At 39.6% G+C, this 18,171-nt stretch overlaps 1 protein-coding gene across 2 annotated transcripts in view; it reads left to right on the forward strand.

The window, feature by feature from the left end:
* LGR5 (leucine rich repeat containing G protein-coupled receptor 5) overlaps positions 1-17,433 on the forward strand; it is a 156,153-nt gene extending 138,720 nt beyond the window's left edge. For both annotated transcript variants that reach the window (XM_049883895.1, XM_049883896.1), the window contains 5 exons: positions 7,386-7,457; positions 8,266-8,391; positions 9,792-9,937; positions 11,629-11,712; positions 14,527-17,433. In XM_049883895.1, the coding sequence (XP_049739852.1) occupies positions 7,386-7,457; positions 8,266-8,391; positions 9,792-9,937; positions 11,629-11,712; positions 14,527-15,611 (1,513 nt within the window). In that variant the 3' untranslated portion in view covers positions 15,612-17,433. The remainder of the gene's footprint in view (positions 1-7,385; positions 7,458-8,265; positions 8,392-9,791; positions 9,938-11,628; positions 11,713-14,526) is intronic.
* The last annotated feature ends 738 nt before the right edge of the window (positions 17,434-18,171 follow it).

Consider the following 18,171-nt stretch of genomic DNA (forward strand, 5'->3'; position numbering starts at 1 on the left):
AGATGGAGCACTAACTATCCCAAGAGATTTGGAAGACAGCTACCTGACCAAACTACTGAAAGAGATCCATGTTTGTGCCCATTCTGAACAAAGGTTATCCAACAGAATGCAGAAATTATTGAACAATATCATTAATATCACACACAAGTAAAATTTTGCTGAAGATAATTCAAAAGCATTTGCAGCAGTACACTGACAAGGAACTGCCATAAATTCAAGCCGGATTCGGAAGAGGACCTGGAAAAAGGGATGTCATTGCTGGTGTCAGATGCAGCTCAGCTGAAAACAGAGAATACCAGAAAGATGTTTACTTGTGTCTTATTGGCTATGCAAAAGTATTTGACTATGTGGATCATACAAATTATGGATAATATTGTGAAGACTGGGAGTTCCAGAACACTTCATTGTGTTCATGAGGAACCTGTACATAGACCAATAGGCAGTCATTTGAACAGAACAAGGGGATCTTGCATGGTTTAACATCAGGAAAGGTGCATTTCAGGGTTGTATCTCTTCACCATACTTATTCAATCTGTATGCTTAGCAAATAATCTAAGAAGTTGGACTATATGAAGGAAAACGTGCCATCAAGATTGGAGAAAGACTCATTAACAACCTGCAATATGCAGATGACACAACCTTGGTTGCTGAAAGAGGACTTCAAGCGCTGACGAAGATCAAAGACTACAGCCTTCAGCATGGATTACACCTCAACATGAAAAAAACAAAAATCCTCACAACTGGACCAATAAGCAACTTCACGATAAATGGAGAAAAGATTGAAGTTGTCAAGGATTTTATTTTACTTGATCCAGCCAATGCCCATGGAAACTGTCAACAAATCAATGTATTGCTGGGCAAATCTACTGCAAAAGACCTCCTTAAAGTGTTAAAAAGCAAAGATTTCACTTTGAGGACTAAGGTGTGCCTGACCCAATCTCCTCATATGTGTCCGAAAGCTGGACAATGAATAAGGAAGACCAAAGAAGAATTGACACCTTTTAGTTATGATATTGGCAAAGAATGTTGAATATACCATGGACTGCCAGAAGAATGAACAAATCTGTCCTGGAAAAACTACAGCCAGAATGCTCCTTAGAAGCAAGGATGGTGAGACTTTGTCTCACATGCTTTGCACATGTTATCATGTGGAGAAGGACATCGTGGTTGGTAAAGTAGAAGGTCAGTGAAAAAGACGAAGACTCTCAACAAAATGGACTGACACAGTGGCTCAATGATGGGCTCAAACATATCAACAGTTGTGAGGATGACACAGGACTGGGCACTGTTTTGTTCTGTTGTACATAGGGTTGCTATAAGTCAGAACTGACTTGACGGCACCTAACAATAACAACAGCAAGAAATTTGCAGTTATGCTTTCTACCATTTAGCGACATGAAACTTTGTTAGAGAGGAAAGAAGCCGAGCTCTTGAATCACCTACAGAATGTGTTCTGTCTTCACCTAGAATTAGTAGGGATGATATTACATACAAGAATGGGATGACCACACAATTCTTCCTGACTGCTTTTTTTCCTTGTTAAGCAGAGTTTTTCAACATATCTCTCAAAGTACTTAATGTGTGGGAGGAATGGGAAGGGAAAAGAGGAAATCATTGTTGGGGGCACTGAGTTTCTGTTAAGGATAACGGGAACATTTGGAAACACATAGTGGTGATGATTGCACAACATGGTGAATGTAGTATCACTGAATCAGATATGTAAAAAAATGTTAAAATGGCAACTGTTTTGTTATGTATATTTTTACCACAACAAAAAAATCACCTGAGGGCAAGTATTAAAAATGCATACTCCCAAAGATTAGTCCAAATGACTAATGGAGCACAAGCACTACAGCTTCCACCAGACTGAGTCCAGCACAACTAGATGGTGCCCGGCTACCACCACTGACTGCTCTGATAGAGATCCCAATAGAGGGTCCCAGACAGAGCTGGAGAAAAATTGGAACAAAATTCTAACTCACAAAAAAAAAAAAAGACCAGACTGGTCTGACAGACTGGAGAAACCCCAAGAGTATGGCCCCCACATACCTTTTAGCTCTGTAATGAAGTCGTTCCTGAGGCTCACCCTTTGGCCAAAGATTAGACAGGCCCATAAAACGAAACAAGACTAAAGAGGCACATCGACCCAGGGGCAAGGACTAGAGGGCAGGAGGGGACAGGAAAGCTGATAATGGGGAACCCAAGGTTGAGAAGGGAGAATGTTGACATGTTGTGGGATTGGCAACCAATGTCATAAAACAGTATGTGTACTAATTGTTTAATGAGAAGCTAGTAAAATTTTTTAAAAAGTAAAGTAAAATTTTATAAAAAGTCAAAAAAAAAAATGCAGACTTCTTGTCCTCACCTGCTTCATGAATTAGACCTTCTGGGAGTTAGGCTTGTGAATCTGCATTTTTAAGAAGTACACTAAGTTTTGAACACAACTGTCCTGGAAAATGCTTCTGTGGCTCAGAAAAACTAAGATTTGTAAATATTTGATTATATTTCATAATTGAAAGTACCATATATTAACTATAAATGGGGAAAAAAAAAACTTGCTAACAGATTTTTTTGATATAATGGTGAAAACTTTCTTATCCTGAAACTGAATATTAATGTGTTTTGATTATATTTATTTCTTATTTATTGACTGTCTCATTATCTGACATTTCACATTTATAACAATAGTAAAAAATCTACAGTCTATTTTGTACATTAACAATGTACGTCTGGAAGTAACGAGCATTGAGGTGTTCAAGAAGTGATGGTTAAGGTTATGTGTCAGCTTGGCTAGGCCATGATTCTCAGTGGCTTGGCAGTTATGTAATGATGTAATTTGGCAGTTATATAATGATGCTTTTCGGCAGTTAGGTAATGATTGTAGTCATCCTCCATTTTGTGATCTGATGTGTTCATCCTCTGTTTTCACATAACGCCGATTTCAACTAACAACCTGATCTTTGAAACCTAACGATGTTGCTAAGTGAAGAGTGGGTATAATTATGATATACAATGTTTATACTGTGGTATGTTTATTAAAAACTTTTTTTTTTTTGACCTCTATCCTAAAGATTTTCTTAATACTTAAGAGAATATACCCTTGGTAAAATAATACCATTCTTTGAAAGACTTTAAATTTGGGTTTAAGAATCACCAGCCCCAAAAGTTCACCTTGAGAACCATCTTGTCCTGAATTTAGTTGTCTTGCTCTTTCCTTACTTATGGTTTAAATTTGCTTGTGTAGTTCTTTTACATTTTTTTATAAACGTAAATCAAACATACATTACCTACTTTAATGACCTGCCTTATTCATCAGATTTGAGTTCTAGCTGTTTCCAAAAGTCAGAGCTATTTTAAAGGCTGACCTCTAAAGCAATCAAAAGAATGTGACACAGATGCTGAATACTAAATGTCTGAGGCCCCTGAATTCCTGCTCCTCTTCAGGTCTTATATCCAGTCACTCACCTAACCCTGCTGGATTGGTTTCCTAGTTCTTCCATAATAAAGTAGCACAAACTGGGTGGCTTAAGATGACAGAAAATTATTGTTTCACAGTTCTGGAGGCTCGGAGTTTGAATTCAGGGAGCTAGCAGGGGCATGTGCTCTCTGAAGGCTTTAGAGGAAGAGCCTTTCTTTTCTCTCCCAGTTTCTAGTAGTCCTGAGCCTTTCCTGGCTTGCAGCTGTAGCCTATCTCCATCTGTGCCTCTGTCTTCACATGGCCGACTTCCCCCTCTGTGTCTCTCTTTGTCTCACCTCTTTTATAATGACACCACTCATATTGGATTAGGATCCACCTTACTCCAGTATGACCTCAAGTTAACTGATAACATCTTCTAAGACCCTATTTCTAAACAAGGTCACATTCACAACAACTAGGGGTTAGAATTTCAACGTACATTTTTGGGGGACACAATTCAATCCATAACATCTGCCAACTCCAACGTTTACCAACCAAACCAAGTCCATTGCCGTAGAGTCGATTCCGACTCATAGCAATCCTATAGGACAGAGTAGAACTGCCCCGTAGGGTTTCCAAGGAATGGCTGGTGGATTTGAGCTGCTGACCGTTTGGTTAGCAGCCAAACTCTTAACCACTTCACCACCAGGCCTCTGGCTGTTCTAGCTACAGGCTCATATAATCACTCTCTGGGATCACCATCATCCTGCTGATGGACAATCCTCTTACTATCACTCTCTACCTATAATTCACATTCTCCAAAGAGATAAAAGCAATCTATCTTTAATAGAAATCTAATCGTGGTACTTCCCTGCTTCAAAAACTTCTGTTATACTCCTATTGTTTCATGATCAAGACCAAACTTCCCAGTACCATCCTTCAAAGTCTGATTCCAACCTCCTGGCACAGCCTCATCTCTCATCCACTCATTCGCAGTCCCCCACCATGTGGGCTACTGTTTCTTCTGTTCGCATTGCTTGTCAGATTCTTCCCTACCCTTGCCTTTTCCCCCTGCCCATCCTATGAGAACAAGATTCCCGGTTTTTTAACCCACTCCATTTTGATGGGCTTTGTACATTCTCTGCTATAGAACTTAACAATCAGCACTGTCAACAGGTAGACCATGCCCTGCCCAAAAATGACAAGAAATTTTTTTATCTTTTTAATCCCCAGGGTCTCATGTTATTAACTTAAGAATTCTAAACATCTTCTGAGCAGAAGTTCAGGGACCCTGAAATTAGTCCACCGGGGATTGAATCCCAGCTTCTGAGATTACTGTATGACTTTGGGCAAGTCACTTAACACACTGTGTCTTGGCTTTCTCATCTGTAAAATTGAGCTAATGACAATACCAACCTCCTAGGGTTGTGTTAAGGAGCCCTGGTGGTGCAGTTGTTAAGCACTCAGTTGCTAACCAAAAGGTCGTTGATTCAAACCTACCAGCCTCTCTGAGAGAGAAAGATGTGGCAGTCTGCTTTCTTAAAGATTTATAGCCTTGGAAACCCTATGGGGCAGTTCTACACTGTCCTGTAAGGACACTTTGAGTTGGAATAGACTCGATGGCAGTGGGTTTAGGGTTGTGTCGAGAGCTTTGAGATAATACAGGTAAAAAACTCATAAGTGTACTCAGCACATAATAAGTATGCACCACTATTATCAGAATAAGTTTATCATTTCTTAGGGTCTATCAGTGAGGGTCCTGGCAGGAAATGTCATTCACCCAGGTAGTTCAAATGAAGGGACACACTGGTGTTGGCAGGGAGCAAGCAAGGAATGGGTGTGCAGAAACCAGCAACATCACAAAGTTTAAGGCCGAGGAGACACAGGGAGGAAATGGGATTTTGAGAACCCAGGAAGAGCTGAGGCACAGATGCAGTGTCGAGAAGGTGTGCAGCTACCACCAGAGCCAAGGTTGAAAAATAGGGAGGGAGAGACCACGAGTGCCCCAACCTCTCTCTTTAAGGGCTTCCACTGGGAATCCAATCGAGGGCAGCCAGAGCCCTGGGATGCAGCCAGCAGGGTCAGACCCTGGGGACAGAGCAGGCTGCTGGGAGGATTCCAGCACATGGGCTCACAAATTAGAAAGGAATTACAGTCCTTTGAATATACAAATTCTCACATATTTACTTAAAACCCAGTCAAATTGCTGTAAAGCCCCATGACAGGACTTGGCCTATATTCCAGATATTCCTGTCTGTGAAGCTCACCAGGGCACCCATGTTTTACTTACAGCCACCAAGAGTCTTTGATGGTATTATTTGCTCATCTCAGTGGATGCATATTTTTTGAGTAGCTCAAAAGAAGACAGTTTCTTTGCTCTATTACCCAAATCCCCATCACCATTGCTAGCCTTCCTACCCATTCTGTGCCTTTTCCTCCCCTTACTAGCTGGAAAACCTAGTGGCAGAGTGCTTAAGAGCTGTGGTTGCTAACCAGAAGGTCAGCAGTTTGAATCCACCAGGCACTCCTTGGAAACTCTATGGGGCACTTCTACCCTGTCCCGTAGGGTCACTATGAGTCAGAATCGACTCTATGGCAATGGGTTTGGGTTTTTGTTTTGTTTTGGTTAGCTGGAATGTTCTCCTGGGATCAATGAAAGAGGTAAAATGAAAAAGCTTCCAGTTTTCTTCATTTAGGGACTCTTTCAAATGAGAATGTGACTATTCTGTGAATATCATTTACCCGAGGTAACTCAGGGTCCCGATATCATAAATAAACAATTTATCTGCACTTGAGAAAATTTGACTGTGATCACTTTCAATTTATTCAAATACCTGTATATTAAGCCAGTTGCTTTCCAGTTGATTCTGACTCATGGCGACCCCATGTGTGTCAGAGTAGAAATGTGCTCCACAGGGTTTTCAGTGGCTGATTTTTTTGGAAGCAGATTGCCAGGCCTTTCTTCCAAAGTCTGGGTGGACATGTACCTCCAACCTTCTGGTTAACAGCCAAGCACATTAACCATCTGTACCACTTATTTGCTAGGCATTTTAAAAATGTGAATTGTAAATTCATAGTTCCTTTATTAAAAGATCGAAGTTCTTATTCTTACTAAATTATCTATAAAAGTTCTTGCGGAAGTTCTTCCTGCTAAATATCTCTATTTCATTGTGTTTTCGGGGAGAAGGGCAAGTGAATTTTATTTCCTCATAAACTGTAGCTTTTCTTTGTCATCAAATGATTTTGTTTCTAACACATTACCCAAACACCAAACCCGTTGCCATCAAGTCAATTCCAACTCCTAGCGACCCTAAAGGACAGAGGAGAACTGCCCCATAGGGTTTCCAAGGAGCACCTGGTGGATTTGAACTGCCAACTCTTTGGTTAGCAGCCGTAGCACTTAACCACTATGCCACCAGGGTTTCCTCTAACACATTAGTCCCTCTTTCATTCATTAAGAATTTACATGTTGGTCTTCTTTATTGGAAAGTTTTCTGGAAAGCATGTTGTGTTCGTCTCAAGGCCTGATATCTATGGGTGATGTGCACAAATTCTTGTTGAGTTTTATTAGACATCTGGGGACATTTTATAATTTAAAACTTACATGCTTGTCAGAAGAGCCTCAGAAATTCCCATCTCTTCCCACTCCCCTACCCCCATTCATCTTAGAAATGTAGTAATAAAAGTTTATAACCAGGTTAAAAGTCAACTTTTTGCAAGAAAAAAGTAAAAACTAAAATATCCACCTGAATGATGACCTTTTTTCCTTTGATTGCTTTCAACAAGGTTGATTTAAAGTTCTCTCTTTAGCTGTTTTATGGCATCAATACCTTTATCTGAAGGATGATTTATTTTGATGAGCTAATTTGTTCCTATTCTGAATAGAAATTACATTTTGGTAGAAAAATGAATGCATGTGACAAAACTTCACACGTTCTTCTTTCTATATGTAACTCTCTCATTTGCCTTTTTTTTTTTTTTTAAATAGAAATTTAGCTTGGAACAAAATTGCTATTATTCACTCCAATGCATTTTCTACTTTGCCATCTCTAATAAAACTGTGAGTACTTCATTACTTATTTATGGCATGATTTTTAATAACTGGGGACCATCTAGTTAATAAAAATATTGGTTTTGCTGACAAAGCCTGCAATGCACAGATTGCCAGACCCTCCATGTCCCCAGTAATGCCCCCTCAGAACCAGGGAGGAGCCTCCCTGCTCCTCCAAGGCCATATGGGCCCTTAAGTAGATCACTGAAGTTCTGGTTAACAGCTGGTTCTGGTTATTCAGGTGAAATTTTCCATTTTTACTGAGTAAACAGGTGGAATAGATAGAATAAGATGGCAATTCAGTTCTGGAGTGCTATCATTTTATTCTTTGCCATCCTGACTGATTAGAAAACCGTCCTGTTCCTTTTTGATTTTTGCTTTCTTCTTCCCATCTCTCGCTGCTTCCTTCCCTATCCCCCTCATCTAATAGAGAAAAAAGGGATTGATCAGACAAAGAAGTTCAAAAAAAGAAGGGAGAAAGAAGGGAACAAACCCATGACTCTTATTTCTCCATCCCCAGCCTAAAGGCAACACCACTTTTCATATTAAATACAGCACCTTCCATTTGATTTTAGAAAATGAAGCTGGATATAGAAATTACAATTTGGATGCAATTAAAGAATTTCCCCCTGCAATTCTGATTGTAAATAGAAAATTTATCAGGAGCTAAAACCAAATGGCTACTTTTACCATTAAGAGTAAGGCCCCTGCTTAGAAGTTTTTATTGAGCAGTTTAATCATCTTTAAGTTGCTTTTTTAACATAAATGTTTTATGCTAACACAGACTAAAAGCCAATTGTTGTTTGATGTTTTGCAGGGACCTATCGTCCAACCGCCTGTCATCTTTTCCTGTAACTGGGTTACATGGTTTAACTCACTTAAAATTAACAGGAAATCATGCCTTACAAAGCTTGATATCATCTGAAAACCTTCCAGAACTCAAGTGAGTTTGTCATTAAAACTAATAAGATACATTTGTGGTCATGTGAAATAATAGACGTGTTACAGTGGTTTTCTAAATTTATGAGGTCATGGAACTCTTTTGAATTGCATTTCATGCCCTGAAGTCCCCCACCCCTGGGGCATTGTTAGGACAAGCCCTGAAGTAAGATAATGTGTCTTCCTGACCACGTTTCCTTTCTTTCTCAAAGATGCCTCCCGGAATCACAGAGCTCATGGAAAGAGTTTGAAAACCATTGATCCATAGGATATAAACTAGAGCATGTAATCAAATAACATTCTAACATTATTGTACTCCTGTTTACAATTTCTAATTCATTTAGCATGTGTGTATGTTCTAATAAAATGTACTAAATTCTGACTCATAGCAACCCTATGTACAACAGCACGATACACTGCCCTGTCCTGCACCGTCCTCACAATTATTGTTATGCTTGACTTCATCATTGCAGCCACTGTGTCAATCCATCTCATTGAGGATCTTCCACTTTTTCACTGACCCTCTACCAAGCGTGATGTCCTTCTTCAGGAACTAGTCCCTCCTGATAACATGTCTAAAATATGTGAGATGAAATCTCACCATCCTGGCTTATAAGAAGCATTGTGGCTGTATTTCTTTCAAGACAGATTTGTTTGTTCTTCTGGCAGTCCATTGTGTATTCAATATTCTTCACTAATACCATAATTCAAAGATGTCAATTCTTCTTTGGTCTTCCTTATTCATTGTCCAGATTTCACATGCATTTAAGGTGATCAAAAATACTATGGTTTGAGTCAAGCACACCTCAGTCCTCAAAGTGACGGCTTTGTTTTTTAACACTTTGAAGAGGTCTTTTGCACCAGACTTGCCCAATGCAATAATACGTCCTTTGATTTCTTGACTGCTGCTTCCATGGGCAAAACCATGAAAGTAATATAACCTTAAAGAGATTTTGGAAAGCAGAAGAGAGAAAAAAAATCCTAAAATGCCCCCCTCAAACTTTTTTATACTATTTCTTTCCAGACATTGTTTCCCATGTATTTTTAACTATTAGAATCACGGTGTGTACAGTGTATATACTTGAAATTATGTCATAGGCACTTTCTATGTTACTACAGTTTTCCTAGCAATCTTTTTTTTTTACCTTTTTAATATGGAAACTTGCAAACAAACACAAAAGTAGAGAAAATAATATACCCATCAACATTTTATAGCAGTCATTTTAAATCACTCCATTGTTATCACCAGCACAGTAATGAGCATCTTTATGCACATAGCTTATGTTTTGACCATTTATTTAGGCTAAAATTCAAAGGTGTAATAACTGGGTCAAAGAAGTTGAACACTATATTTAATGACCCATTTCTTTAAGTGTGTCTGTTTTGTTTTTTGTTCATTTAAAGGGTTATAGAAATGCCTTATGCTTACCAGTGCTGTGCATTTGGAGTATGTGAGAATGTCTATAAAATTTCTAATCAATGGAATAAAGATGACAACAGCACTGTAGACGACCTTCATAAGAAAGATGCTGGACTGTTTCATGTTCAAGGTAAGACCTCCTATGTCTTGGTAATGGACTTGTGACTGAAGGGTCTTGAAAAGTCAACAAACAGATCATCTGAACTCCAGACAAGTCCCTATGTGACCACTCCAGCAAGCTGAGAATTAACCCCATTTTTTAAAGAATCCCAGAGAGGGAGAAAACTCCCTCAGGGTTCATTCTAAAACTTTTCTAAATTCTTAATACGCATATTTAGATTTAGATCCCCCCTGGGCATGTATTGTCCTCAACTGTGATTACTAATACTGATACAAATATTTCCATAAACTTTTGAAAGAGCCCCATCCCCCATGGATACCATTTTAAACATGTTTCTGAACCTTCTACAGAAGATAAAACCCATTTTTATTCTTATGGCCTGGGATAGTGGAAGATATAGGCCTTTTAGATGTCTCCCTATTTCAGCAGAAGGGCTTAAGAATTCAACTTTTTATCCAACTAATTCAAAAGCATTCTCCCCTCTCACCCCCCACAGAGGCATCTGTCCGGAAGGTGAAATGAGATAATGTCTGTAAAGCACTTGGCTTTCCTTGAAGTAAGACATTACTTAAACAGATGGCAATGTACCTCAAACCACACCTGTGGTAATGAGGAGGCGCTCTGGCAGATCACCCCACCCCACCCCCCCACCCCCAACCTTGCAAGTTCGCACAGGATCTAAACAGACTTGCTTTTCATCCTTTGGGCTGTAACGATTTGTCGATTCCCAAGCAAATATGATTCAGTCTGTCTACAGACCACCTAACATTTCTTCCTGCACACATACCAGTTTCAGGGGCTGCCATTTTGGCCCTTGGTTTTTTGTTTTAGGCTACAGCATGTGTCTCATTCTTGTTCTTGCTTTAGTTTTTACGCTTCCTATCTCACCCACCACTTCTACTGCATTTGTTCACTACAAAGAAAAACAAAAAAACAAACAGTTAGAGTGCCTACTATGTGCCAGAGACTGTTCTAGGCCTTGGAGATACACAGTGAACATCAGGGGCTTTCATGGACCTTATATTTAAGAGCCGTGATTCTCAATCTCAGGCCACATATTAGAATCACATGGAAGTATTTATAAAATACTGATGCTGAAGCCCCACACCAAAGCAATTAAATCAGAATCTTTGGGAAAGTATGTTAGATCATCGAACTTCTGTATCATGGGTAGTTAAGCAAGATTCCAGTTACTTGATTTGTCTTCTGTTATGCAGAATTCCCCAGGAAAGACTGATACTTTACCTGATTGTCCCTTTTGTGCTCAGAGAACACAACCCAGAACATTTGGCTATCGAAAGTGTCATAAAATTGAATAAAGCATTTCCTCTATTGTATGGAGACGCCCACAGCCTCTCTTTAATTTAGGTCAGTTCATTTGGGGGCCATTGTGAGCTCCAAGAAGCAAAAACAGAATGAGAAGGCTTAAATGTGATGACCCAGAGCCTAGGGTCACTCTCCTTCACCCCCAGTCCTTCCGGAATAGAATGTCACGTAATAGTTTGAGTAAAACATCCAAAGTCAACCTCATAATAAACTTTCAAGAAAGCCAGAGCCCAGGGAAAAGCAGGATGTCTGGGCTTCACTTTTCTGCGTGATAGTTCGTGTCTCAAGGGCAATCCGGGCCTCTCCTCCCTGGTATTTAGTCCCTCCAAAAAGTGAGGCAAAACAAATCATTCCAAGATTTCTCATTCTTGCAGATGAGCGTGACCTTGAAGACTTTCTGTTTGACTTTGAGGAAGACCTGAAAGCTCTTCATTCAGCACAGTGCTCACCTTCCCCAGGTAAGAAAGGCATGAAAACTGCAAAGCAACAGTACCCACCATGGATTTCAGGGCCATCGATAACATTGCAGCAACACTTCAAAGCAAAGTCAGGACTACCTTTGTGGCTCATCATTATCCCTCCCCACGGGACCTGTAAAATAGAAACATTCTTTCCCTAGAGATGTTCTCCATTCATAAATGGGATTTTTATGACAGATTTTTGATTCAGGTTAATGGAAACCAAAGAATCAAGCATGCAGCCTTAGTGACGTACGTAGTGGTTAAGAGCTCCGCTGCTAACCAAATGGTCAGCAGTTTGAATCCACTGGCCACTCCTTAGAAACCCTATGGGGCAGTTCTACTCTGTCCTGTAGGGTTTCTATGAGTCAGAATCGACTCAACCACAACAGGTTTGGTTTGGTTTAGTTAAAAGTATATGGGATATTTATGAAGTTACTAGCAATTTAGCTTGAAATAATATGTGATAGTCTTGCTTTGTATAATCACTGATTTTTTTGGAACTGATTTAAGTTTTCTATATAAATACTCGTTTGGTGAAAGTAAATAATGGTTTGTACAGATAAAAAAAGATATTGATGTTTAACATGGTAAACACCATTAATGTCACTGAACTATATATGTTAAGATTATTGAAATAGCAAATGTTTTGTTACATACATATTTACTACCATTTAAAAAAAAAGATACTGAATTTGTTTGTCCACTCCCAGAAGCAGGATGAGCCAATTGAAAAAAAAATTAGCTGGGAATGGTTGATGGCCTGTGTGGCATAAACAATTTGCAACTCGACTGTTAACAATGTAAAAGAGCAAAGCATCAGGATTGGAGGAAGACTCAGGTTGTCAATGAAGAATGAAGCATCAGGATTGGAGGAAGACTCAGGTTGTTAATGAAGAACAAAACATCAGGATTGGAGGAAGACTCAGGTTGTTAATGAAGAACAAAGCATCAGGATTGGAGGAAGACTCAGGTTGTTAATGAAGAACAAAGCATCAGGATTGGAGGAAGACTCAGGTTGTTAATGAAGAACAAAGCATCAGGATTGGAGGAAGACTCAGGTTGTTAATGAAGAACAAAGCATCAGGATTGGAGGAAGACTCAGGTTGTTAATGAAGAATGAAGCATCAGGATTGGAGGAAGACTCAGGTTGTTAATGAGTCTTCCTCCAATCCTGATACTTCGTTCTTCTATGTTGTTAATAGTCGAGTTGCAAATTGTTTATGCCACACAGGCCATCAACCATTCCCGGTTAATTTTTTTAGCAGGGACAGAACCTTGCTTGCTGAAAGTGAAGAGGACTTGAAGCACTTACTGATGGAGATCAAAGACCACAGCCTTCAGTGTGGATTACAGTATGGATTACACCTCAACACAAAGAAAACAAATACCCCCACAACTCAACCAATAAGCAACATCATGATAAATGAAAAGATTGAGTTTGTCAAGGATTTCATTTTTCTTGGATCCACAATCAACGCCTATAGAAGCAGCAGTCAGGAAATCAAACGATGCATTGCATTGCGCAAACCTCCTGCAAAACATCTCTTTAAAAGCAAAGATGTCAATTGGGGACTAAGGTGCACCTGACCTAAACCGTGGTATTTTCAATTGCATCATATGCATGTGAAAGCTGGACAATGAATAAAGAAGAATTGATGCCTTTGAATTATGGTGTTAGCAAAGAATATTGAATATACCATAAACAAGTCTGTCTTGGAAGAAGTACAGTCAGAGTGCTCCTTAGAAGTGAGGATGACAAGACTTCATCTCACATACTTTGGACAGGTTATCAGCAGGGACCAGTTGCTGGAGAAGGAAGTCATGCTTGGTAAAGTAGGGGGTCAGCAAAAAAGACGAAGACCCTCAATGAGATGGATTGACACAGTGGCTGCAATGATGGGCTCAAATATAACAATTGTTAGGATGGTGCTGGACCATGCAGTGTTTCGTTCTGTTGTTCATAGGGTCAGTATGAGTCGGAACCAACTCAACGGCACCTAACAACAACTAATATAGAGATTGGTGGTTCAGACCCCCCCAGAAGCACTGTAAAGAAAGGGTTGGCAATCTGCTTTCATAAAGATTACAGGATTACAGCCAAGAAAACCCTGTAGAGCAGTTCTACTCTGTAACACATAGGGTTGCCATGAGTTGGATGACTCTTCAGCAACGGGTTTGGTTTTTTGTTTTGCTTGGGAAGTGTTGATATTTATTTTCAACAGCTAGTTTGTTCCTTGCTCCCAAACATCAAATGTCAATCTACAACTAAGATGAGATTTTCACGAAATGTACTTCCAAACTACTCATACTTTTCTTTTCTTTTCTAATATTATGGAGCATTTCCCTGGGGTTCTCTGTCTCTGCCTATGGAACATTTTTGAAGCATTCTAAAAAGTGTAATGGAAAGTTCAGAAGACCTGGCTTTTTACTTGGCCCCTACACTGTATCTCAGGGACCTTATCAACCAAAAAACCAAACCCATTGCTGTCGATTCTGACTCATAGCAAACCCGTAGGACAGTGTCAAGCAATTTAAACTCCCCCCCGCCCCGTTTCCATTTCTCCACATATAACCTGGAAACACGACACCCTGGTGTGTTCTGCATCAGTGTGTTCCCATCAGTTCTGCAGAATATACAAACTGACAACAACTGCAGTTTGAAAAATAAAAGTGTCTTCACGAGCATTATGTGTTACTATGATTGTTAATGGCCTTTATCTCCTGGTGTCCTAGTAAGAAAAACAAAAATGTAATTTGGCAAACGTTATAAGCCCTAATTTGATACAGCCTTTTTCTTCCTTGAACTTTTAGGTCCCTTCAAACCCTGTGAACATCTGCTTGGTAGCTGGCTGATCCGAATCGGAGTGTGGACCATAGCAGTTTTGGCACTTACTTGCAATGCCTTGGTGACTTCAACAATGTTCAGATCCCCTCTGTATATTTCCTCCATAAAGCTACTAGTTGGTTTGATAGCAGTGGTGAACATGCTCATGGGGGTCTCCAGTGCTGTGCTGGCTGGCGTGGATGCATTCACTTTTGGCAGCTTTGCACAATATGGTGCATGGTGGGAGAAGGGGGTCGGTTGCCAAGTCATCGGTTTTCTATCCATTTTTGCTTCAGAGTCATCTGTTTTCCTGCTTACTCTGGCAGCCCTGGAGCGTGGCTTCTCTGTGAAATGTTCTGCAAAATTTGAAACAAAAACGTTTTCCAGTTTGAAAGCAATCATTTTGCTCTGCTTCATGCTGGCCCTGACCATTGCCACAGTGCCCCTGCTGGGCGGCAGTGAGTACAGCGCCTCCCCGCTCTGCCTGCCCCTGCCCTTTGGGGAGCCCAGCACCACAGGCTACATGGTTGCTCTGGTCTTGCTCAACTCCCTTTGCTTCCTTGTGATGACCATTGCCTACACCAAGCTCTACTGCAGTTTTGAAAAGGGAGACCTGGAGAATATTTGGGACTGTTCAATGGTGAAGCACATTGCTCTATTGCTTTTCACCAACTGTATCCTTTACTGCCCTGTGGCCTTCTTGTCCTTCTCCTCTTTACTAAACCTCACATTTATCAGTCCCGAAGTAATTAAGTTTATCCTTCTGGTGATTGTCCCACTTCCCGCATGTCTCAACCCCCTTCTGTACATCCTCTTCAATCCACATTTTAAGGAGGATCTGGGGAGCCTGGGAAAGCAAAGCCACTTTTGGACAAGGTCGAAACACTCAAGCCTCATGTCTATTAACTCTGATGATATTGAGAAGCAGTCCTGCGATTCAACCCAAGCCTTGGTAACCTTTACCAGTGCCAGCATAGCCTACGACCTGCCTTCCAATTCCATGTCATCATCAGCTTACCCAATGTCTGAAAGCTGTCATCTTTCATCAGTGGCATTTGTCCCATGTCTCTAATTAGGATGTGAGAGAAAAAGTTTTCAAAAATTGAAAACCCTAAAAATGTGAGATTAAGTACATCAGGAGCAGTAGCTAAGAAGAACTGAGTTTAAATGTAATAATAAAATCTCTCAGTGTGAAACAGCTGAAAACCTATTGATACTTGAGAGTGAAAAATAAATCTAAATGCTGCTCATATAACTAGCTCAGTTAAGAGATAGACCATTCACACTACTTAGGTAAGCCCAGATCAGAAAAGCAGATTGAAATGTTTTTCAAAAAAGATGCCCGTGATTTTAAATGAATGCTCTTTAAACTTATCAATCTAGTGATTTGGAAAAAAGAAACACAAGCACTTCCTCACAAAATGGGTTTATTTAAACCCCAGAACTCCTTAAGAGATGATTGAAAAAAAAAAAAAAAAGACCAGGAAAATAAGGGTTTTAAACGACCTGTATTGGTAAGTAAATGTTGTGACCTAGAGTATTTCATTCTATCAACCAAGTGGAGCTGTTTTAGTCCCCCTTTGCCTTTCCTCAGGGAGCACTGGTGGCACAGTGGTTAAGCGCTCAGCTGGTAATCAAAAGATTGGCAATTCAAACCTAACAGCTGCTCCATGGGGAAAAGATGTGGCTGTCTGCTTCCGTAAGGATTTACAGACTTGGAATCCATATGGGGCCTTTCTCCTCTGTTCTGTAGGGTCGCTATGAGTTGGAATTGACTCGACACGGGTTTGGTTTTTTTGGTTTTGCCTTTCGTCAGACAGGATCCTTTCAGGTCACCGAAGCCCCGGATGAATAATGTAAGGCATTATTAACTCACGCACATTCAGATCATTTTTAGAGATACTGAGTTTTGTGTATCAGCACTAGATGTTTCCACTCTCAGTGGAATAAACCTGCTCACAAATATTTTGAAAGGAAAATAAACTTAAAATCTTAAATTACCTTGAAAGCAATCATGCATAGGTGAGTTTTGCCTTGTCTAATTCATTTTTAGCTACTTGGTGCCCAAAGCTTAGAATAGAAGTTCATTGCCTGCAATGGACATGCCTAGGAAAAAAAATGGCAAGCAACCTGGGATTTGTGTGTGTGTGTGTGTGTGCGTGTGTGCATATTTTTTGCAGGAGGTTTCATCTGTTGATTCAAACTAATGTGCATCTTAAGCTAATGATCAAATGCAGAAACTTACTGACGTGACTTCTTATACGTGTGTCCCTAGTAGCTCTGGCAATGATGTCTGACATCACTTTGGACTCAACAGAGACCCAGTAACATATTATCCTGTTTATTTAGCTGTGTTCTCTCTGGATCAATCCACTTGATGTCAGGAACATTACTTCTCTGCTTATTCTATATTTAATACATGTGTTAGGTATTTTAAAAGGCAAAATTATTAAATATTAAAAGTTGAAGAATTATTTCGTAGCTTCTATTATCCTACATTAGCTTCAATACATCCAAACCAAAAGGCTGTTAGGTAGATTTATTTTTATATAAGCATGTTTATTTTGACCAGATGTTTTAAACTTGGAATTGAGATAAAATACATTTATGAGATGTTTTATAAGATTTGTAAATATAGAACTGTATTTATTACTATAGTAAAGATTCAGTAACACTAAGGACCATGATATGAAACCATGTACAGTGGCGTATTCTTCCATATATATTGCATTTCTCTGTTCTTTTTCTTTAAATTCATTAATTGTATATATGTAAATGTATAGTACTTGTAAATAGATTCCAAACTTGCTTTTCTATTGGGTACAAAATAAAATAAATTTGTAATAAAATGTGTGACTCTAAAACAAAATATTTTCAAAACATCTCTAACAACCCCTGGGTTGTTTTTAACTATGACTGGGTAAGCCACTTTGTTATAACATTGTTGTAGTTTATTGACCCTAGTCACAGTTTGGATATTGTAACCAGAACCTACACTGGTCCCAAAGTTCTTTTGCAGTGTAAGAAAACACCTACTATTAGAAAGAAATGTATAAATAACAAATCAATCTTAAAATTATTCAGTGTGAACATGAGTCTTCTATAAATTTCTCCTGTAAAGCAAACACATTTCATGACCATGCCAAAGCCAAAACATGAAGACATGTGATTCCCAGGGCGCAAAGATATATGTTGATTTTTCTAGACCCCTGGGCCTGTGTTACAAGCCCAAGGCTGGTGACTGAGCCAGACCCAACCAGCTTCAGCGGTGGTTCCTGCTCTCCCCGTATAAGTTGCAAAACAAAACGCTCAAGTACTGGTAGAAGGCCCAGAATTATTGATAAGATCAACTTGGGTTTACAGAGCACCCCCAGGGTACATGGCACTGAGTTCTCCACCCATCCGTTAGACATGAACCACATGCTCCAACTTAACACAAGTTATCAGGACTGCTGTTCAGTCCATACTTGGCTTGTCTTCCACCAACACAAAGGCTGTGTAACATGATCTCAATTCTCTTAGCCCAGGCAGCAGATTGAAAAAAAAAAAAAAAATGACTACCATAAAGGATCTCAGTCATTTTTTCCTCAACATACTCCCTTTTGGGTAGCCAAAGTTAGAAGCAAGTCTTA

Source organism: Elephas maximus, chromosome 4 (assembly GCF_024166365.1).
Source record: "Elephas maximus indicus isolate mEleMax1 chromosome 4, mEleMax1 primary haplotype, whole genome shotgun sequence".
Classification (NCBI taxonomy): Eukaryota; Metazoa; Chordata; class Mammalia; order Proboscidea; family Elephantidae; genus Elephas; species Elephas maximus.